Below are 22734 nucleotides of genomic sequence, written 5' to 3' on the forward strand. Positions count from 1 at the left end.
TCCTCACCTTCTGTGGAATGTACTGGCTTCTCTTCTGATGAATGTTACTGTAAGGTGCAATCATTTATTTTAACTGTGTTGAGAGACTTTTAGAGTTGTTATATGATCTCGTTACAAGCCAGTAAATTCATACTGTATATCAAGGGATGAAAGTTAGTGCTGAGATCACTAAATAACACATACATTCAATAGAGCTTTAAAAAATTCTGGCCCGTGAATTTTGTGATTAGAACTAGATCATCTATTAGCAAGTCAGTGCATGACTGGGGAATGGATCCAAGTGCTTCCTAAAATGGAGAATTGTTGGCATGGTACAACATTGAGCAGTAAACAGGGTATAAAAAGCTTTGAGTAGTAGAGAAAAGGATTAAGAAAAAGAGAAAGTTCTGTATTACCTCAGAAAGAACTGAGTCATGCAGTTGCTTGGTGCAGACATGAAGTTATTAGCAAGGGGAAAAAAACACATCACAATATTTTATTGTCCCTTTAGCTGTTAGGCCTCCAAGAATAAAACCAAATATGTGTGTATGCATATTTCTTTGTTTTTAGTTTTCCTTACTAACATTACATGCCTAGACATAGTGTGATAGAGAAAGGAGGTTTTTTTTATTGTTTTAATACTGATTAATACTGTGAATTGATGTTGTGCTTCCACTACTTTGACCCTTTCATACACACAGATGGCATTGTTCACAGGTATCCAAGTATACAACTGCAGTGTTTTCACTCCCAGTGTTACCTTTTTCTTTGTCTTTTTTCAGGTTGACTTTGAACAACTCCAGGAAAACTTATGTCAGATGGAAAGACGGTGCAAAGCATCATGGGATCACCTTAAGGCTATAGCAAAGCATGAAATGAAGCCAAGTCTAAAGCAAAAAATGTCTGAATTCCTTAAAGACTGTGCAGAAAGAATCATAATCCTGAAGATTGTTCATAGAAGGATAATTAACAGGTACAGAATTATACTGGTGACAGCAATACCTTGATAGTAAATGTCTTGATAAAATGACATCATAAATATGTGGTTTATAAGTATTTAATGCCCATTCCTGCCAGGAATGTTGCCAGGTTGTATGTGATGTATACTTTGTTATATTTTTCATTGAAGAAAGACGCCCATTTCAGAAATGTCTTTATTTTTGACTAAAAGAAACAATCATCCAGGCAATCATTAATTCCCAAGGTGCAATAACTGTGTCTTTTGCCTCCTAGTCCCCAAAAGCTAGCAGCTTTATAGTTAAGTTGATAGATTTTCTGTTTATCCCTTGAATTTCTTTAAAAAGGCTTGGCTTACTGTCTAATAAATAAGAACAGATTGTAGCAAAAAAAAAGAAAAAAAGAAGTTTTATTGACAAATTTATAAAAAGCAGAAGCTGAAACCAGTCTTGTACAATGAGGTTTTTTTGTAGGCAGAACCACTCCTATTTGCAAGATCTTCAACTATGTGTTTTATTCTTATACCAGCTGAAGGCAGAATTAAGATTTATCTCCTTAGGATTTGCAGTTGGGTTTAATGAAATTGTGAGAGATTTTCTGATTTCTGGATAATTTCCAAATTGCTGTGATCAAAATTAAGAACTGGATTCTAAATGATCCCAAATTTATGGGTATACACTTGAGAAGTTGATTAAGCTCTTTTGTTTTTGTAATGACTTAGGCTTCATGCCATAAGTAAGCAGAAATCCACACTGCAGTGGGAGTGAATTCATTGGTTTCCTGTTGTGTTTATCATATGCATGTGCAAATAAGAAAAATATCAACTTTTTCCTCTGGTATCCTGCAACTGCTATGATAGTTCTTAAAAATGTTTTCATGTATTTCATCTTTGTAGGATTGGGAAGACTTTTTGTCCTCAGTGATGTAGATGCAGTTAAAAAGAATTCCCATACATTTTTGCACATTCAGTGTGCTGCAATAAATCATGCAATATAGAAGCAATAGAAAAATTGCAAATAGTGCAAAATCTCTGAATGCCACAGAAGCAATAAAACTGTGAATTGAGAGTGTCCCAAACTAACGTACTTGGTAGATAATATAATTTTATGGTCAGTTTTCTGAACCAGAAATTCTTTCCTTCTTGTGTTTGCTAGCCTGTAAATCTGCATTCTTCTTGTCTAGACTTTGCCCAACATCCTAACAGACTCTTTGAAGTTTCTTTATACAAATAAATAGAATTGAAACTTAATAAATATTTTTTCTATAACTGAAATGAAATTGGTCATTCATGTGCCAAATTAGTCATATAAAGTGATGGAGTTCCATAAACATTTTATCTCCTGCATCAGCCTGGGAAAGTAGACTGGGATGAAGTTATCACAGGCTAGACTTTCATGGTTTTAATTATAAAACATACCAATGTTATGCAAAGCATCCATGAAAATTCTGTAGCACAAAGGAAATGATGGGGGCTACTAAAGTAATAAATGGATTCAGTGAAATATAAAGTTGTTGTTTTTTTCCAAGACAACAACAATAAAGATTTTTTCCCATTTGTGAATTCATTTTTTTTTCCAGGTTTCACTCATTTTTGTTATTTATGGGCCATCCTCCCTACGCAATACGTGAAGTCAACATCAATAAGTTCTGTAAAATTATAAGTGAATTTGCTCTGGAGTACCGCACCACCAGGGAACGAGTTCTGCAGCAAAAACAGAAACGAGCTAACCACAGGGAAAGAAACAAGACCAGAGGGAAAATGATAACAGATGTAAGTGGCAAATGGTATCTCCCATAGCATGGGTTTTTAAAACTTTCCTTCACTCAATGTGGTATATATGAAGTGTTGTTACTCTTATTTTTATTTTTAGAGGTCTTTGTGCTGTAAGTAATGAACTCTCCTCTCTTAGAAGACAAAACTTGGAAGTCCTTGATTGTGTATATTTTCTGCTTCAAAAAAATGTATAGGACAAAACAAACTGAAATTGATTATCCAAAAAGCGCCTGTCTGGGTGCTGCACAGTGTCTAGAATATCTAGAAGACTTCAGGAGTCATATGTATCTGATCAACCAAGAATATGAAAAAGAAAAACAACCTAGAAATTAGACTCCCTATTAAAAACATAATTTAGATGATGAATCATTGTAGCCATTTAAGTGATTGCAGCCAAATTTTAATGGATTTTTTCCTCCATCTTTGAATATTCTAATAGAGTCCTGAGTCTTGATATTATATCTCTTTTTATGTTTGTGTATACATATATATATGCACATATACATATATTTCATGTGCATGCAAGCAATTTTCTTCTTAAATTTAAAGCAAAGACCAGCCAATTTTATGGTAACTGACTACTTTGGGATTCTGCAAGGATATCCACAGTAGATGTTTACTCTGCAAATTTTTTGATTGTAAGATTGCGTACTCATAGAATAAATTAAAATACTATTCGTTTTCTCAGCATAACAGGTTTCAAAATCCCCTTGGTTTTTTTTTATATCTTCTTTTTTTTTTTTTTTCTTTTTTTTTTAAGTTGATGTAGTTTGGCTCAGTCCAAATAGAGTTTTAAAAAGTAGTGCCAGTACTTAATAAAAGTTTCCAGCTGTCTCAAAATCCAAATCTGGAGTCTCAATTAAATACAAGCGTTCATTGCATATGAAGCTACCCTGCCTTTTGCATGAAAAGCCCAAAGCTGATTACAGTTTTATGGCTCAGGCAACATGGATCAATATAAATATATAAATACATGTGTATGTGTCGGGACTCGAATTGAGATTGTACTTAAATCACAATCATTTGTAGATCTTTCCTGGCAAGATCCTCTTTACATTTGGAAATCTGCCCCATCTAGAGAAAATGTTAAACCTGCATTATTATCAAAGGATTTTTTCTTTTGGTATAGACTCAGGTTAAGGATTTATACAAAGGATATAATATAGTCATACAAATTTTCAAAACTACCACTGGAGAAGTGAGATCACTTTCTGCAATTGCTTCTTCATTTTCCCAATGTGTTCTAAAGAAGCCAAAAGACAGCATTAACCAAAGAGTTTCATAAATTAAAATTTTCATTGCTTCACACAGCTTTGACACTTTTTACTAGTTTAAGACTGAGATGTAAAGGAGTAACTGTTTTCCTACTGTGTTCCTACAGTATAATGTAGTGTTTATGTATTATCTGTCCAGAATAACTGCTGTGGCAGGAAAAAAAGCTTGTCTATATCCTGTTCCTGCAGAAGTGCAAGAGAGAAAGGAGTTCTGGTCACTGGCAGCTGTGTTCAGGAAGCAGAGAAATGGGACCCTTTCAAACCAGGAAAAGTCTCAGGCTTGTCAGAGAGTCAGCAAGGGGCAGAACCAGGGACAATGGTTCCTGAACATGAAGGAAAGGAAGCATCAAGGCTCATGCCAGAGCAATAGTATTATTGGAAGATCTCTTGTTAAGCTCAAGATGGTATTGAGATTTGGCAAGAATTAAATGCCATCTGACAGCTAGTGTTACACCAAAAAATGTCTTGCAGATCTTAAAAAGGGGAGCATAGTTTGTCTATCACTAATTTATAATTATAGGACAGTCCTATTAGCTTGAAACCAAAAAGGCTGCACAAGTAAAAACCAACAGTCTTTAAAACTGCCCTTACTGGAATGTTCTTTAAAGGAGCTGTTATTAATGTGGCCACATAGTTATTTCAGAACTTAGCTAAATCTCTTTGACCATAGCCCAGTAATATGGCCTCCTTTACCTTTTATTTGAACTGCAGTATATGGTAAAACTGAATTAAAGTTGCATCAGACTATTTGTCACGGCTTCCTCTGAGAACTTCAAAGCTATATCTACCTCAAAACAAGTTTCCAAGTCAGCAGGATGGAAGATATTTATGTGTGAAGAATGATGAAAACGTGGAATTTTATTGTAGTTTTGTTTTGGCTGTGACTTGTATCTGGTCTTGATTTTCTTAGTGTTTTATATTTGAAGGATTGGAAAGGGGAGGTAGATCAGTAATGCATTGACATTAATTCACTAGTTACAAAGTACTGATAGAAGAAAGTTCAGATCTTGACATTGGAAAGAAATTCTTTGTAGTGATTATAATATGCAGTAGTAATATGGAATTTTACTTTCTGCTTTTGGTGACCTATAAGTAATGTGTAGTTATTTGAAATTTACCTCCCTGTCCTTTTGAAAGTTTCCTCAGGGTCTCCTTTTTATCACCTCACAGTATACTGCTTTTAGGCAGATGAAGAGGGATTTAAACAAAAGCAGGAAAGGAATAAGCCAGAGCCAGCCCAGTTCTTAAGGAGAAGGCCTGTATCTCTTAAACCTTGTCCCCCCTGCAGACTTGGAAGGCAGAGGGGTGCTGGCTCTTTGTGTGGAGAGTCTGCTGGCTCCTTGCATGGAGAACTTGCATCAGCTTCAACAACTTCTCACATGGAGCAGGGCTGAGGAGCACAATGGGGAATAATTCCAGTCTTTCTTTCAGCCTTTTACCACAGATATCTTGGTGTTTATATGTTCTTTAACAGCTGAAGTGGACTGGGCACTGTCAGTTTAAATCTCGGGGAATTTTATGTGGAGGAGAGGGATAAGGGAAAGAGAAGATCAGTGCTTTGCCACAGTTTCACAGGGAAATTTGCCTAGCCTCTGTAACCTTATATCAGGCTTTAGCCAATGATAGCACTCATTTCAGGCACTCTAAAAATAACAAGCAAGCAAAATAGGGAAGAAATGAAATTATAGATACAAGTCTGAGCTTTTAAATTATTTTTAATAATAGTAGGTAATATAAGCATCTGTCTCTCAGATTTATGAAGCTCTGCTTTTCACGATACTTAAGAGTTTCAATTCCAAAATTGCTATGTATTAGACATAATATTTTGAAACAACAAATCCACTGCACAGAAATGCTGGCCTGAAGGAAATATGAATGTGAGGGCAGGAGGAAGGGAAGGAGGGAGATCTCAAACTGGATGTTCTGCAACATCCAGTATTTAATGACAGAAGAATCAAATTGGTTTTTTTTCCTTCAAATTAACGTCTTGTGTCTGCGAGTGGTATTCAGTATAGCACTATTCTTTCAGTGCTTTTGGATAATATTCCATTTTATAAAATCCTAATTTATTGCTATTTCTCAGTATTTTATAATGATGAAAAGAAGAAGGAAATACAAAGCAGAATGTACACTGGGGTAAGAGCAGATTCCCTTGTGAAACAAGGTTGATTTATTTATTTTGCTGCTTTTACTCCCATTGTCAGTATTTGCTAGAGGCAAATGCCTCTTCAGACATGGAAGTATGAAGGGGGTGGTGAACTATACCTCCTGTGCACTGGAGTAGCTTTGGCTGTAGGACACTGGTTCTAGGAGTGAGTGCTCTCCATGTGGAGCAGGAGAGAAATGCCCAGGTACTGGAGCAAAGTCAAGCAGAGAAGTGCCTTTGAAGTGAGTCCACAGCAAATCTCACTCCTAGCCAGATTTAATGGGCTGGAAGGCCAACAGCTGGGACTTCACCCTGTAAAAATCTAGCTTGATATAAAGTAATACTATAATACTCTTGTTTGGAGCACAGTCTTTGTAATGCGTGTACTCTACTATTTTACCTTGCCCTGACTGCCTTTTTGTATTGTTTAGCTTAATTTACTCTCCTACTGCCCTTTACTTATTAGCTGGATATGCAGAATCATGCATTAGGATAGATAGATAGATGATAGATAGATAGATAGATAGATAGATAGATAGATAGATAGATAGATAGATAGATAGATAGATAGATAGAATTAGAATGCAAGACTGTTTGTACTTCCTATTTTTCTTTCTGTTTCTTACTCATGGCAAAAAGTGGACAGTGGTCCTCTTCAGAAGAATTGCTTTATAGAGTGACTCCCTGCCTCCCAGGGGATGGAAAAAAGACAAACAGATAATTTTAATGCAAAGGGAACATACCTGCCATGGTCCCTCTGCAAAACACACTGCCTGTGTTTCTGTCAGTACCACTGTGTCCAAATTAGAATAAGCATTCTCACTCTTTGCATAAAACATACCCTTAAAAAGTCATGTTAATGTGCTGCTTAGCAGTCACAGCCAATCTTCTCATGGAGATTGTGCTGCAACTAAACTGAGGGCCAAAGTAAATAAGGCTTTCATTTCTAATGATGAATGTTTCTGGAACAGTATGTATCAATCCCAGACAAAAATCAGAGCTGAGATGGAGATAAGGTCAAAAATGTGCATTAGTAACACTAGGGAGAGGAATACTATTGGTGGAATGCTTCTTCTTGAAAAAAAAAAACCAAAACAAAACCCACAAATAAAAAAAAAAAGCATAAAATTTCTGGACTGTGTTTGCACTTTATAAACAATCAAACTGAAAATTATGGAAACAAGGAGCCCAGATACTTGAGAAGCTATGTTTTACTTTGAGAAGCTTCCGTGTGGGGCATCTTCTAGCCCAGTGAAGAATTCCCAAGGCATTTGGGAAAACAGATCTAAATAGTTTGCTTATTCCCTGTAAATTCCCAAAATTAAGACTACTCCATATCCCACAATATTTTAGTGTATCTGTGCATTTAATTTAGTCAAGATAGCTTTAAATGCCTGCTGTCACAGAGGGTGAAAGCCCTGAATAACAATGGATGATTGTTATGCTCTCAGATTTCCAGACCAGATATCAGGCAGCTACTGAAGAACTTTAAACATTTATTGAAAGACTACCCAGCAGTTGATTTGGGTGTTCTGTTGAATTGGAAGTTGAAAAACCCCAGCTTAAAAAAAGGAATTAAAACAAGCACTTAAGTGTAGAGAAAAGGAATTGCCAACAAGTTGACCTCTGCACTGAGAGAAACAATAGCCAGGACCTCCCTGTGCTGCACTGAGCTGGCAAAAGGAGGAGTCCTACCTAGTGTTTTCAGTTTTTATGGGGCAAACAACCCCATGACTTAAGGGAGAGAAATAGGATGGGTTAGGGATAGTTTCAGTTCTCCATTTTTATAAGGAAAAATAAGGAAATTTGTACATACCCTACTGGCTGTAGAAGTCTGCTCTACATACAATCAGCTAAAAAAAAAAAAGAGCAAGCTGATTGTCTAGGGAATGAATTCCTTATATGTCTTCTATTTTTATGTCCTCCTATTGCATAAACAGTACCATGGTTGCCTCTTACTCTGTCATGGTTTTACCATTCTGTCTTTCCTAAATCTTGCTGTTTGTCCTTCTCCACCTTGTCCTTTGTTTCCAGTGGCAGACTGATGAAGAAGAGGATGTTGAGGTATGGTTCTCTGAAAAAGCATGTCATCCCATGTCTTCTGTGTGCTGTGATATCTAATTTCTAACTCAGATAGTATGGACTACTCAACTCCATCTGCTCAACTGGAACTATGAACCATGACATATTTCTCATATCTTTTTGTCATTATAAGAATGCCTTTTTTACAGTCAGCTTTAACCATATGCATGCCTGTCCTCTTGAATAAGGATATCCTTATCTGAGGGCTTAATAATTTTAAGTTTTCTTATTTCTTTTTCTTACTGTGTGTAATGTACTGCAAAGTATTCCCATTTCCCAAAACATCAGTGACCTAAATGTTATGGGGACCATAAGTTACCTTGGGCTACTGATTACCAGAATAATTTCATAACTATTAAGCTGTGTAACCCTACATGGTATTATTTTATAAAGTTTTCAAAAGCATCAGGATATAGGGATGTTAAGCAAATCTGAACTGTTTGCCTTGCTGTATAAGTAGAGAATGAGACACTTCATTCATCATAGAGGTGAGCCATGGAGTAGTTCAGGTATCTATCATAAAGTGCTCCTAGAGGTGATGTTCTGGCAATATTAATAATAAAATTTTATTCATTTGAGGAGCATCTTCTTTGCAATGTAGTTTTTGTTCAGCATTAGAGCTTTCTTCAATTTGCTGAACATAAACAATGTGGCATAATGCTCACTGTTTCATAGAGGTGGTCATTTTCTCAGCAGGCTGAGGTTTGGGCAGCAATTTACGGTAACATCTGAAAATTAAGGAAATTAAATAAAACTTTTGGCTCTAGATCTTCACCCCCAGTAATGGTTTGTGCTGTATAGTTTAGGACATGGAAAGAAAATTACATTAATTTGCCTGTTTATGCCAACATGTAACTAACCTATGTGAGCAGGAACTAACACTTATGTGGAGGCTTTATCCTTTGGAATTTTTTGGAGATTGTATTGATTAACTGAACAACCTACTTTCTCTTTATAAGAGAGTAGTCTTAATGCAAAAACAGCATGCCCTTTCATAGGAGTTCTTCTCTAATATTTTTCAGACTCCTTATTTCGCATGTGAAACTCTAGCACTTGCATACTTTTCACATCAAAATGTTGCAAGCTAATCTTTTAACAAGAAAACAAACTTTTAACTATCAAAAATAGGTCTCATATATTTAGCACAGTGCCTTGTAGGGATTGTTGTTTTGCTGCTCAGTTAACTTGCTATCTTACCCCAAAAAGTCACTATGTTAAAATAGAATCATCTTATCATTGGTTTCCAGATTACACATTTTCAAGTTACAGTCTTGACATGGGGACTTGATCAAAGCTCTAAAAGTAGGGCCCAGTCTTTTCTTTCAGTTTACCATTCTCTGACAGAAGGGCTTTGCAGGTTTACATCTCTTTAACTGACTGCCTTGATATCACCAAGTGAATAATTAATGTTGTTTATTATGCAAAGGAAGAAGAGAATGCAGCACTTGTCCTTTCATCTGTGCTGAATTAAAGTAAGAAAGATTAAAAGGAAAAACAAAACATATTTTGGTGTCTGATGCTGGGCTGATATGAGTGAGAGTACTGAGGTTTATTATTATCTATTGATGCCTGTTTGCTGTCAACAGGGTCGGTATTTCCTGCAGTCAGGGCTGTATTTTCAATGTGCTGTGACCTTTCTGCAGATAAGAGCATAGTGGTGAATACCAGCATCCAAGCCCTTTGGAGGCAGAGTCTGGGAAAGGAGAGCAGCCCAGCAAGCCCTTCTCCTTAGGACGTACTCACTTCTGCTGCTCCCACCCTTTCCTAGTGGTGGTTTGGGTGACTACTGGGGCTGCTGCATACTCACACTGTGCATGCCCAGCTAGTGCCCCTGCTCTTGTTCATGTGCTGGTGGTGACTTGGAAGCAGAGGGCAGACTCCTCAGCCTCTTGTAAGGTTTTGTTTGCTCTTCTGACTTCTGACTGCAATTTTTGTGTTTTGGCCATAAATAATTTGTCTCAGGGCTTTGGGACCAGGGACTTTTCAAGTGTTAGTGGTAATGTGTGTTAAAGTTGCTTTTAGATAATTGTTTTTAGAGCAGTTTGAGAGTTTTCTGTGCAGCAAGGTAGAGAAGCAAGAGGGAAAGGTGTCTCTGCCTAGACCACTGTCCCCATTTTGCCTTACTACTGAAAGTTCATTGTACAGGAAAAAAAAAAAAAAAAGTTTCTTCTTTCTCTTGGGTCTCATGCTGTTCCTCTCAGCATTATGCCTGACCCCAGATCAGGCCCAGTCTGGATTGAAGGTTTCAAAGCAAGTCCTTGCTTTGTACCTTCTACTCTCAGACATAAGGTCAAAATTACAAAGCTCCAGCTAATGCATCTGTTTTTCCTCTGACTGTGTCTGCTCCCTGCTGTCACCCTGTTTCAGGTTTATTTCTGGTTAGACAGAATGCTCTGGGAGCAGAGCAACTGTTGCTGGGCTCTTTTGGGAAGAGCTGCACTCCAAACCAAGCTGGGGAGGACACTTCTTTCCCTACAATTCGCAGTTGAGCCTGTTGTCCATGCTGTTCCCAGTTGAAACAACAAATCCTTTTCCTCCCGCAGTCCGGCAAGTTCAGCAGCAGCTCCCCTCCATGCCAGAGCCAGCCGCAGGGGCTGCAGTATGCCGAGGATGCTGCTGAGCACGAGAACATGAAGGCAGTGCTCAAGACCTGCTCCGTGGCCGGGGACAGCTCCGTGGCGCTCGGCGTCCGCACCCGCAGCCGCGCCAGCCGAGGTGAGCGCCGGCGTGTCCTGCCGGCCCGCTGCCTGTGCTCTGCCAGCCACACACTGGCCAAACGTGGGTCAGTCCCCCTTGTGTAGCACTCACAGATGAAAACGTGGCAGGGGAACATCCCAGTGGTGTTTTCATGGTCGAAGTGATTTGAGGCATGGGGATGTAGAGGAGTTTTCCTGAAATTTCAATGCCACCAGAGTGGGGGCATCAGGAGTCCAAGCCTGCAGAAATTTTCAGCTCTCCCTGCATGATGATGGTGACAGCCCACTAATACCCCAGTTCTTGCTGTCATCATGAAAGCAAAATGGGCCATCTGGAGAATCCAGGATGTGGTTTTCTCTTTATTTTCAGTAGAAACAAGTAGAAAGTAGCAATTCAAATTCAAGTGAAAAAGCCTTGCAGTTTTTATGAATGACTGGGGAGAGATTGGAGAGAAATTGGTTAGGAAAAAGGTGATGTGTCTTTTACCCACCTCCCTGCTGAACTGCAAAGGTAATAGTTACTTGCTTTTGTCTTCCCCTCACCACTCCCATACTTACAATACATGGAAGATAGTTTCACAGTAAAGATAATACACCAAAATTCAAGTCTTCATTTTCTGGTATTTCTTCTCCTTCATATCTGGATATCTTACACTTTCTTGACACTTTCTTGATACCTTTTTTTTTTTATACAACTGATAATATATCCACAGCATCCAACTCTGTATGTGTGTAGTTTACTAATGTTTAAAACCATGATCCTGGCTAATTCAGAAGTTTCACAGCCCCAGTGTAAGAAGCCAGTCAGCTAACTAAAGTATGAAGATTAAATAATTCAATCGGCACTGCAGCAAGCTGAACAACTGAAGTAATACACTGAATGTTAATCAGGAGAATGGCCTGATTGTGAGAGTTAGCTTGTGTTCCCCAGTAAAACAGTAGAGGCAGAAGATGGGTGAGCCACACAAGAGCTTGTCAGGAGCATTGTTGTAATAGAACTGCTCCTGCAAAAGCCAGGAGACAAGGCAGCTGAGTAAAGGCCTAATCAAAGCTGTTTATGGATTTCGGGGATGTGGTATAAAATGACCTTGTTGGTGATTTCTTAGCTGCTTGAAGTTTTACCACATCCACTCTTTTGCAGGGCTCACTGTCACTGTTCACACTGCACACTAGCCTTCAAATAATTTAAAAAAAAAAAAAAAACACACGTGGAACAGTACCCAGTAGTGGAGGAACCCAAAGATGTGTTGCACAATGCTCTGTGGAGTAAGGAGTGCCAGAGACTTGGGTTCAGAAGCATGGCTCACTTGTTTGTTTGTGGTTTTAACCAAAATTGCTTTCAGCTTTTCAGCTTGCCAATTACTCTTCCACTCATAACAGAGCACACAGTCATGCCAGGACACATACAGCTCTGTGATAAGGAGGTGAATTCTTCATTGTGAAGGGGACAAGACATGTCAAACCACAATTTATGCCCTTCTCTTGTCTCCTTTGCACTAGGTTGAGATACAGATGCTCAGAAATTGTTACTTCTTTTCTTTCTTTTCTTTCTTTTCTTATTTTTCTTTCTTTTCTTATTTTTCTTTCTTTTCCCTTCCTTCCTTCCTTCCTTCCTTCCTTCCTTCCTTCCTTCCTTCCTTCCTTCCTTCCTTCCTTCCTTCCTTCCTTCCTTCCTTCCTTCCTTCCTTCCTTCCTTCCTTCCTTCCTTCCTTCCTTCCTTCCTTCCTCCTTCCTTCCTTCCTTCCTTCCTTCCTTCCTTCCTTCCTTCCTTCCTTCCTTCCTTCCTTCCTTCCTTCCTTCCTTCCTTCCTTCCTTCCTTCCTTCCTTCCTTCCTTCCTTCCTTCCTTCCTTCCTTCCTTCCTTCCTTCCTTCCTTCCTTCCTTCCTTCCTTCCCTCCTTCCCTCCTTCCCTCCTTCCCTCCTTCCCTCCTTCCCTCCTTCCCTCCTTCCCTCCTTCCCTCCTTCCCTCCTTCCCTCCTTCCCTCCTTCCCTCCTTCCCTCCTTCCCTCCTTCCCTCCTTCCCTCCCTCCCTCCCTCCCTCCCTCCCTCCCTCCCTCCCTCCCTCCCTCCAAAATGACCTGTGTTTCCAATTTGCATCAATCTCTAAGATGTGCCATGTCTTCTAGTCTTTGTAATAGGAGCAGGGAGAAACATGGTCACACAACACTATCCATCCGTGGCTTATAGGCAACCTCTGGCAAGCATTTGAGAGGCAAATGTGATCAAGAGCAAGACACCAAGGCTCAAAGGAACAGAAAGTGTGTATATAAATATATGTGTATTATAATTGTGTCTCTGCTGGTGCAGCAGAGTCTAGGCTATTATTTAGAAATATTCTCCATTAGACAGATTCTTCTTCTTTGGTCAAATTAAGTCGGGATGACTGTGCTGCCTGCTGTAATTTCCCAAAACCCAATTGCAAAACCAGAGTGACGCAAGAGGCTTGCCCTCTTGTTTTCCCCAAATCCCTTGCTGGACTCTTCCAGGCCGTATCGGCTCGTGGAACGCTGGCAACGACGACTCGCCGAACGCGACGGATGACGCCGCGGATGAGATCATGGATCGCATCGTCAAATCCGCCACCCAAGTGCCAAGCCAGCGAGCCGTGCCTAGAGAGAGGAAGCGGTCACGAGCAAATAGGAAGTCATGTGAGTATAAGGCCATTGAATTGCTCAAAATAAGGGAATGTGCAGATATTTATGTATATCCGTGTAGGAACCAGGCGTTTGGCAGGCAGACATGCATTGGGAGTGGCTTGAGTGTGTGGTGATGATTGGCTTATGTTCCTCTTACTATTGTTTAAACACTGTTGTATACAGTGGGTTACTCTACAGAACTTGAAATGTCCTTAGCAGAATTTTGTGGTTTGTGGTGCTTTATGAGAGTACTTATGCATAACTAGAGAATTCAGATCAGGACTTCAGATGGACACTACTTAAAATGCTGTAACCTAATGTGAGCTAGCATAGAGATTAATAGTTGTGTCTGTAGCTGAACTTATTCATAAAGCAAAAAGTAGTTTGAGATATTTCACCTTTTAAAATCTTTCTCTCTCGTGCTGTATGCTATCTTTCCGCAGCCCTGAAAACAAAATGTCTACTGCTGCTTGGCTGCAAAGTGGTTATAGAGGAGTTTAACTTCCACTGGGAAGAAAAGGTAGCACATTTATAAGGTGGTCTTTCAATGGCGTAGTGTGGCCTTGGGGCTGAGCTGCAGCACCCAAGTTTAAGGAGTTTGGTTTCATGGTTTAGTAAATCCAATGTTTAAGAGGTGATGAACTTTCTGGGTTTGATTTTTTTTTTCCTCGTATACAGAAACTAGTGCAAATCCTATGAGAAGGATAACTTCCCAAAGAACATAAGATTTTAGTGTTTAACGTCATTAACCATATGTGGCTTTTTGACTACCTTTCCATCCATTTTTTTAGCATTTCTGGGAAGTTAGGACAAAGAAGAGACAACAACAGTGAGTGAAAAATGACACAGATTTTCTTTTTTGTGGAGTTGTTCTAACATAATGGGTGATCAAAAACACTTGGTATTTGCTGTAAAACTAGCATGTGCTGAAAGCATATTCACTTTCCCCAACATGCTAAGAAAGGAAGTCATGCATGTGGCAAGAGCAGAGGAAAAGTGGGCACTCTGGTTAGATGAGCCAGTCTCTAAACAAAGAGAATGAGCTGACACTGGATTGTCTGTCTTATTTCTGTCACACACTGTGCCTTACCTCTTTCTGGCATCACCTGCAGCTACCCACTTCCCCACACAGTTCTGGTGCTCTGCACGTGCTGACTGCTGCAGTTGGCTTGTGCATATCAAATAAATCTCCTATATGTTTGCCTATTTCCATGCTTTATCCCTGTTTCCATGGTTTATCCCGTGCTAAAATATTTCCTCTGTTGGCAACACTGTCTTCTTACATACAGATACCAAAACCGCTTATTCCTATTTTTTGCCAGATACCTTTTTTCCCAAGGAAGCACTTGCTGCAGAAACAACAAAACAGGATAGTGATAATAAAAATATCATATATTTTTCAATGGAACTGCCTTTTATACTCAGTAAAAACATTAACAGGGATTAAACATTCAGTAAATGTTTAGGCTGGAACTGATTTCCATTGTAATTAATCATGATAGAATCCAGTTCTTGTGCTTGTTTGTTCTTCAAGATCTGGATGAGACTCTTAAGTGGATTAAAAGACAGTTTCAAAACAAACATAAAGTTCAGTAGTTTAATGTCCCTTTTAGCTGACATGTGCAGAAGCATAGAAGGAGACTATCCTAACTGAACTCTTTCACTCTGATAGATAGTCATTATACCTGGATGATGAATTAATGAAGTAATTTATCTTTAAAACACACTCAGCTGGACTGATAATATGACATATCCAGGAAATGAAGAGAGATCAGCCCTTGCTAATGCATGATGTGAGTTAAATGAACAGAAGATGAGCAGAAGATACCCCAGTTAGAAACACAGTTTTTTAGGCATATCTCAGTTTTAGATTAGCAGACACTATAATATTTATTGCCTGTAAAGCAAAAAGACCCTATTATCTGATAGGTTTAATTCATCACCTTCAATCTTCAGATTCCCATACACATCTTTTGGCTTTTGCCATGAGCTTAGTATTCAATCTGTTCATGGACATCAAAGAGAAACTCACTTGAAAGGAATTATCTTCCCTGGGCATTGTGTTGCTACATCTCATTGCTTTCAGTGCACTGGAAGTCTTGTGAGGGTTACTTAGCATTCAGCAAAGATTTTATTGAGCATGAACTGACAGACATGGTTTTAGCAAAGTCAGAAACCCAAAAGATCTATATGCAATTACACTGTAAACATTTGCTGTGGTTACAGCAGACAGTTTTCAAGGGCAAGGGATTTTTTCCCATAAAAAAGACAGTGAAAAAAAAAACAAAATCAAACTAATTACTCAAGTCATTTATAGCTAGGGGAAAGCAGAAATAGGTTTATGGAAAATTCAGGAAATCGTTGCAGTAGGAAAATGAGACATCTTGATATGTTCACTTGAAGCATTTTACCTTTTGTGGTTGTTGAGCGGTGTGACCATATCTGGTACAGAGAGAGCTTGGTTAGGGCATAATGATGTTTGAAAACTCAGAGTAATTATCAGAACTATAAAATGGGAGGAGGAATAAGGCAGGGAGTCATCCAACAAAAGACAGATGTAAATGTCTGTATCTGTTGGTTGAAGATAGCAAGGGTCACTGATAAATAAAGATATGATTAGTAGGAAGGAATTTCATCAGCGGGAGATGAAGTGAATTACAGAAATCTAACTAAGTGTCTAACAACTGTGTTCATATGATGATCTGGAGAAATTCTGTGCTGGACCTTTACTCAGGAAGATTTTCAGGATGAAATTTGTCATTTAGAAATACAGTAATCAAATGGAAGTCACTGCTTATGACAGATGTTCAGTGACCTGCCTATCAGATATACTAGAGTGGCATTATATCTGAGAAAATAACACTGCAGTTGTATGTTCATCAGAAAGCCACAGGACTGAATGAGCCACAGAAACTGAAATCCTCTGTCACCCCCTTGAGGTAATCATTTAACGACATCTTCAAAGATTTTTTTTTCTCTTATATTTATATTCTGTGTGTAAAAAATAGGCATGGAGATGTCAGTTCAGCATGTTTTAAAAACATAAAAATTAAGTTGAAAATATACTGTTCCTGTTCTTGCAGTCCGATGGCAGCTTTCTGTGAGAATGTTTTCTATAACATTATAGGGAGATGTTCAACTTAGCAATTAAATAAAGATAACATAATTTGGATTGTCTGGTTCTCCAGTAAGTTCAGGAAAGCCTTCACAAATGGTGCCATAACGAGCAATGAGTGTAAAGGAAAGTTGGGATAAGAATCACCTGGATGATGAAGTATAATGCAGGGCCCAGGTGTGACTGGTACTTGATGGTGAGTACCACAGGGATGGTTTTATCAGATGCTGCTGGAGACACTGCATGGGGATGGTGCAGAGTGAGAGGCTTGTTTTCCCACACACTGTTTTATCTCAGAGTGTGTGTGTGCACACTCCTGTTACTCTTAGATTTTATTAAAATTTAAAATCTGCCTTAAATTTGAGTTAGAAAAGAGGGTTTGGAACACATAATAGTTGAATCACAGTTTAATTTAATATTTGACTCAGATAACTTGATCAAACTGATTTGTTATGTTTAGAAAAGAGAGAGACATTATAATGTCCTGTTCTTTTATCAGGCTTTGAAATAATGTGCTAGCCTAGCAATATACCCTGTGACAGACCCTTGAGGTATGGAAATATCTCATAGGGATTTATTGATTTATTTGTGTAATGGCTTGCAGGGAGTAAAAATACTTACAAATCATGATTTAGAAATGGGTCTGAGGCACCCATTTCGAGTACGTGGAGATAGGAATTGAGTCAAAGATCACCTGAATCCTAGACAAGTAGACTCAGGGCTGGTGGATTAAATTAAGCTACAGAACATCCTAGGTCAGGTATTTTATACTGTAAAAGTCAAATTGGAATTAGCCTGGTGTCATCACGTGCTAAAATGTGGGAAAGAGCTCTGCCAAAGGACAAAGCATGGAGACCAGCTTTAGACAGGTTTTAGTACCACATGCAGTATTGCTTTGGAATAAACTTCTTGTAAGCAAACAAAGTACTACAAGGGACACTCTTTGAATCTAAAGATGCATATTTTTTGCTGAGCATTCCTAGGGTTCATTATTTAACTTTTTCTGCATATTTTCTTTGTTATTTTCATTTTTTTTCAGTTTCATGTATCTCCACTTACTTTTTCTGGCCTTGAAAATGTACAGAAGTGCCAAAATACCAGGAGAGAGGCTGTTCTTCTGGTATTTATAGCCTGACTAAAAGCAGGAGTTAATGGAAATTATACTTTAAAAAAAATAAAACCTTGCAAGAAGAAAGACAATATAAAATGCTTAAAAGGCAAACAAGTTTACTTTAAATCTGCAATTAATTTTTTAGGATTTGAGTAGCTGGATCCTATCAGGAGTTAGAGGATAGGGCAGAGTAATCTAGTTAGTGGTGCATATTTAGGAACCATTCTCTGCATTTAGAAAAAGTAAATGTATGACTGATAATATTCAGTATCATAGTCTGTTTGTCTGTACACAAAGTACTGAGCCTTCAAAAGGTCAATACATGGTTTAAAAAAAAATGTAATTATTGAGTGAAAACAGAATGTGAGATAATGCATTCAGAGCTCTGGCAGCTGGAAGGTTATCTACATTTGATGCCAAGATAGTTTGAGCCTTGGATGCCTTTTAAGTAATACATTTTTCCATCCTTAGGATGGCAAGATCTTTGGAAAAGTAGGAGGATAAAACTCCATGATCTACTATAAATAAAAACCAAAACCAATTAACTTCAATTATTAATAACTGTTAATGAATTATTAATAAATGCAGCTGACCACAATAAGCTCTAGAAATTCATGTATCTAATCAGGGTGAAATCTCTGTAGTCCCCCATCTCATCTATGCCAGAGGCCAACATCAGCATCCTACAGCTGTAGGAGAACAAACAGGAGAGGTAGAATCAAGGAAGCACAGAATCATTCAGTTGGAAAATATCTCCAAGTTCATCAAGTCCCACCTTTGGCTAGGTACCACCATACCTGCTGTTCTGTTGCATAACCATTAGCCATTAGTTACATAACCCATAGGATTTACCATGAGTTTTGATAGTTACACATTTATTTGAGTCTTGAGGCTGAATACCTAGTTCCATGTTTTTAGTTTGGTCTGTTGCAATTGATGGCATGTGTAATTGTGATGGTTGGTATCAAGTTGGCACACATTCATTTATTAGTGTTCAGTTTCTGCTTTACAATGTGTATTACAGGGTTTTTAATAGCTTTCTTTTAATATAACTGATTTTGACAGATAGGAGTAGACATTCTACTTTTTGCATGTTCAAATCTATAGTTCCTATCTATTTTGTTACCAGTCTTCATGAGTTTCAGACTGTATCTCTCATACCTCAGGGTTTGTCCAAGAGTGTTTGCCTGGTCCTAGCACTGTAGAGGGAACATGCAATCATCCTGTACAGTTCTACATCACGTAGCCTTCAAAACAAAAGGGTTTTTTAGAGGCTGGTTTAAATATCTGTTTAAAAAATTGCTTATAAAAGAGACCTAAATTCATTTTCCACTCACTATTTTAGAGGAATCTGTGAGTCATTTCTAAAATGAGTATTATTCCGATAGAAATTATTTCTTTTGGGACTCCTAGCCTCAAACTTTCTGATTGAAACAGCTTTTTTTTTTTTTTTTTTTTTTTTTTTTTTTTAGTAGAGGTCACATAACAAATTATCCTAGCCTACACAAATATATACATTCCTTAACTTTATGTAGTTCTGTAGGAAGAAGAAATAATTTTACTTCATGTTACAGGAGATACAAATTGTTGTTTTCACTTTTGCCAGTTTGCCATTCACTGCATCAGTGAATTCATCTGTGTTGCCCTCTGATTTCATTGTAATTGATGTACTTTAAAGGTAAAAGCTTTTGAATTTTTGTCACAGGATTCATTCCCAAAGGTAGGGAGTTTTAAGTATTTTTTAAAAATATGGATAGTTGAGTTGCACACCATTAATCCAAAGTTGAAAGGTTACGTACTTTTTTTTGCTTTCTCTCAGCATTAAAGTAACTTGCAAATTTTTCTCCGGTCAGTAATTTATTGTTCGCTTCATCCTTCCTTCCTGAAGGATCATGTCTTTCAGCATCCTAGTAAGAGCTCGGCAGCAGTGAGTTGCAGGCTGACAAATCACTGAGTTCTTCTGGAAAGTACCTCATCTGAGAGCGAGAGAAGGCAGAGAGGTCCAGGGCAGCTTTTCAGGCTGCTTTCCTGAGCAAGAGCAGCAAACACAATCTCCTGTGAGGCTTCCCAGGGCACGGCACTGCCACAGCTGCCAAAGGGAGCCCTCTGCTGCCACCGAGGAGATTAGCAGGAGGAGCTGGGAAGGGATTTGCTGAGTGTCAGAGGTGTTTGGAGGACAGTCTCTCTTAGAAGATGAACAAAAATGTTTCAGAAAAAGCTGTTTTGCATTATCTTGCCCCAGCATTATGGCCAAGAAATAATATATTTTATATATATGTGGCTTTCTCTAGGCAGAATAGCATAATCTGATTAGTGAATTTACAGGATTGCTTTGATGTCTTTTACTGTTTTTTTCCCCAGCGTGGATTCCTAATGGGAATTATTAATTTGCATTCCACAGAGCCCAGGTGCTCAAGCTTGGTCACACTCCTCTGCCAAGTCACTCTCCAAGAGACATGTGTGTGTTCAGAGCCTGATTGACCCCCTTAGTGGGTCATTTTAAAATTCCAGATGATGAATGACATTAGATGATTTACTTTTTGTGTCCCATCTCCAGTCTTTTTCCAACCTGTGCATTGATAATGCATAGTCTGGTCTTGTAAACAGTGTATAGTGACTCAGTTATGACTCACTATATACGCAGTCATGCAGCCTTGGTTGCTGGTGAGCTTTGTACTCTTGATGCTTTACCTGTTATTAGTGGAATCACTTCTGACTGGTGAAGTTAAGTGGGAGAAATTATGAAAGAGGTGGCAGCAGGATTGCTTTTAGAAGTAACTCTACATAGTGGAATTCATGGTAATTAAGGGGATTTTGTCTTAGAAGGCTTTCAAGGAAGGAGTTAAATCTTTTCTGCTCTACTGTTGGAACAGTGTAAATTATGATCTGTGAAATACATAAAGTTGGAAACTTTAACAGTTTCAACTACATGTTAAATATTACTTTGAAAACACATATGCTCTTCATGCATGGTTCTCTAAAGCAGTGTTACTTTTTGTTCCCTATAACATAAGCCACCTGGAGATGAAAAACAAATTTAGCTTTCCTTATGAAGTGCCAGTTTGTCCTTTCCCACTGCTAGACTCCTCTTTATGTCACAGCCACCATAAGTTGCACCCAGAGGTGGTTGTGACCTGCTAAATTTCTTGTTTGGAGAGACTTGTGCCATCTATGAAGTGTTGACAGGACTCAAAGCAAAGCTGCAGGATAATAATATGTAATAAGGTGTTGGTTCCGAGAGCTTTCTGTGTGGCTGACCCAAACAAAGAGCACATTTCAGTTGTCTGTACTTCTTCAGAGAAGTGTGTGATATACTCCAAAAATTCACCTACAAATCTCTGTAAGAAAAGCGCTGCATGTTATTAAGTATTTAGGCCTACTCATATTAAGCAATGATTTATGCATAATTAAACATAACTTATATAGACAGTGGCATAAAAATATGATAGGGCTTAAAATAAGAAGATATGTGCAAGGTTGTCTAGATTAAACTTTTGAGTTGCAAATTGTCATTGCTGGACTCACTGTAATAAAGTCCAAGACAATATGTTGAATGTAAATATATGAGAACATAGACTAAGTGTGTGGATGTGGATCGGTAACAGAAAAAAAACAAACAAACAAAAAAAAAAAAAACCAACCTAAGATACCTTAAATTAAATGAGATGATGGAGCTGGTCTGTATTGTCTCTTATAACATGCCCTTCCTGCTGTCCTCACTGTGTAATTTACAGCCAATTGGAGTTTTCTTCATTCCAAATCTGCAACTTGCAGCTGCTTTACTTTTGCAGCTGAGACCGAGGAAAAGTTCTGTGGCTGCCACATCTTTGTAGCAGGAATGGCATTCATTCTGTGACTGCCAGAGTAGGAGAATGGTCACATCTATTCTGCCTTACAAGTGACTCACACAAATGTAGATGCACATGCCAAAAGCCATTGCAAATGCAAGAATAAATGGCGCCAGCGAGGTTGATCTTTACTGTTTGTTCAATTAAAAAAAAAATTTAAAAAACCATAAAGAGAGGAAATTAGAAGTGCTATTTGCTCTTTAAAAAACAACCAAACCCTAGATAATTATATTCTCTGACAAAACTATGCTTCAGGAATTACTCTTCTTTAAAACCTTTCCAGTATAGTGCGAGGGCTGTGTATCTCTGTAGATTTTAACCCAACAGACAGAGTCAAATTCACTGAGTTCATCATAAGCACACTGCATTCTGCCAGGATATCAAATAGAATTCTAGATTTCATGATTAACAAAGAATTATCATACCTTCTAACCCCAGTAAAACAACATTTACTTTCTTAGTTATGGGATCTCAGCAGGCTTTGCTTGTGACAAGAGTAAAAGTTATTTTCTCTCTATGTTATGTTTCTTTAAAAAATGTTTTTAAAATTTCTTGAAGAACCTAAAAGGTCATTTGAAAGTCTTATTTTTATTGTCACTGCCTCCAAAATACATTCCATAACTCAGTTTAATGTGATCTGCAGCAGGCCAAAAGTTTTACAAGCCAAGATATTATGTCTAGTCCAGTTAGAGACATGACAAAATTCAGTGAAGCAGGGAGGGTGAAGACCTAGGCTGAGAAATATAATTTTGCATTGTCTATAAACATGGAAAGAAAATATCTCCCTGCATTCAGTTTTGATGATGGAACATGTTCATGACCTCAGGTAGAGGAACCCTACCAAGCTTTATGAGGAAATAACAAATGACTGAGGATGTCAAGACAAGGTTCACCCACCTCCCACAGCAGTTTCGGCTCCTGCAGATAACTCAGCTTTCTCCTGGTTTCATCATCCATAAGCTTCCATATTCAACAAGTCAGTGCAGAGAATAGTGGGGCTGGAACTTGTGTTCCTGTATATGCTGCATCCATCCACTGTATCTTCAGATAAGGAAATGTAATTTGTGCATATTAGATACAATTTTTATATAAAGAGACCCTGTATTAAACTACTTTC

The 22734-nt window shown here is 38.3% G+C and overlaps 1 protein-coding gene across 9 annotated transcripts in view; it reads left to right on the top strand.

The window, feature by feature from the left end:
• Window positions 1-22734, top strand: part of FHOD3 (formin homology 2 domain containing 3) — a 428715-nt gene that overhangs the window by 343048 nt on the left and 62933 nt on the right. For 4 of the 9 annotated variants that reach the window (XR_013773704.1, XM_079301479.1, XM_079301474.1 and 1 more), the window contains 7 exons: window positions 762-952; window positions 2515-2707; window positions 8165-8194; window positions 10756-10927; window positions 13394-13555; window positions 13987-14063; window positions 14335-14372. Coding sequence is in view for 8 of the 9 variants with exons in the window: in XM_079301479.1 (XP_079157605.1) it covers window positions 762-952; window positions 2515-2707; window positions 8165-8194; window positions 10756-10927; window positions 13394-13555; window positions 13987-14063; window positions 14335-14372 (863 nt within the window). In the remaining variant the exon portion in view is untranslated. The remainder of the gene's footprint in view (window positions 1-761; window positions 953-2514; window positions 2708-8164; window positions 8195-10755; window positions 10928-13393; window positions 13556-13986; window positions 14064-14334; window positions 14373-22734) is intronic. The other 5 variants (XM_079301476.1, XM_079301478.1, XM_079301473.1 and 2 more) reach the window with 4 other exon arrangements.

Source organism: Erithacus rubecula (assembly GCF_903797595.1).
Source record: "Erithacus rubecula genome assembly, chromosome: 3".
NCBI classification, from domain to species: Eukaryota; Metazoa; Chordata; class Aves; order Passeriformes; family Muscicapidae; genus Erithacus; species Erithacus rubecula.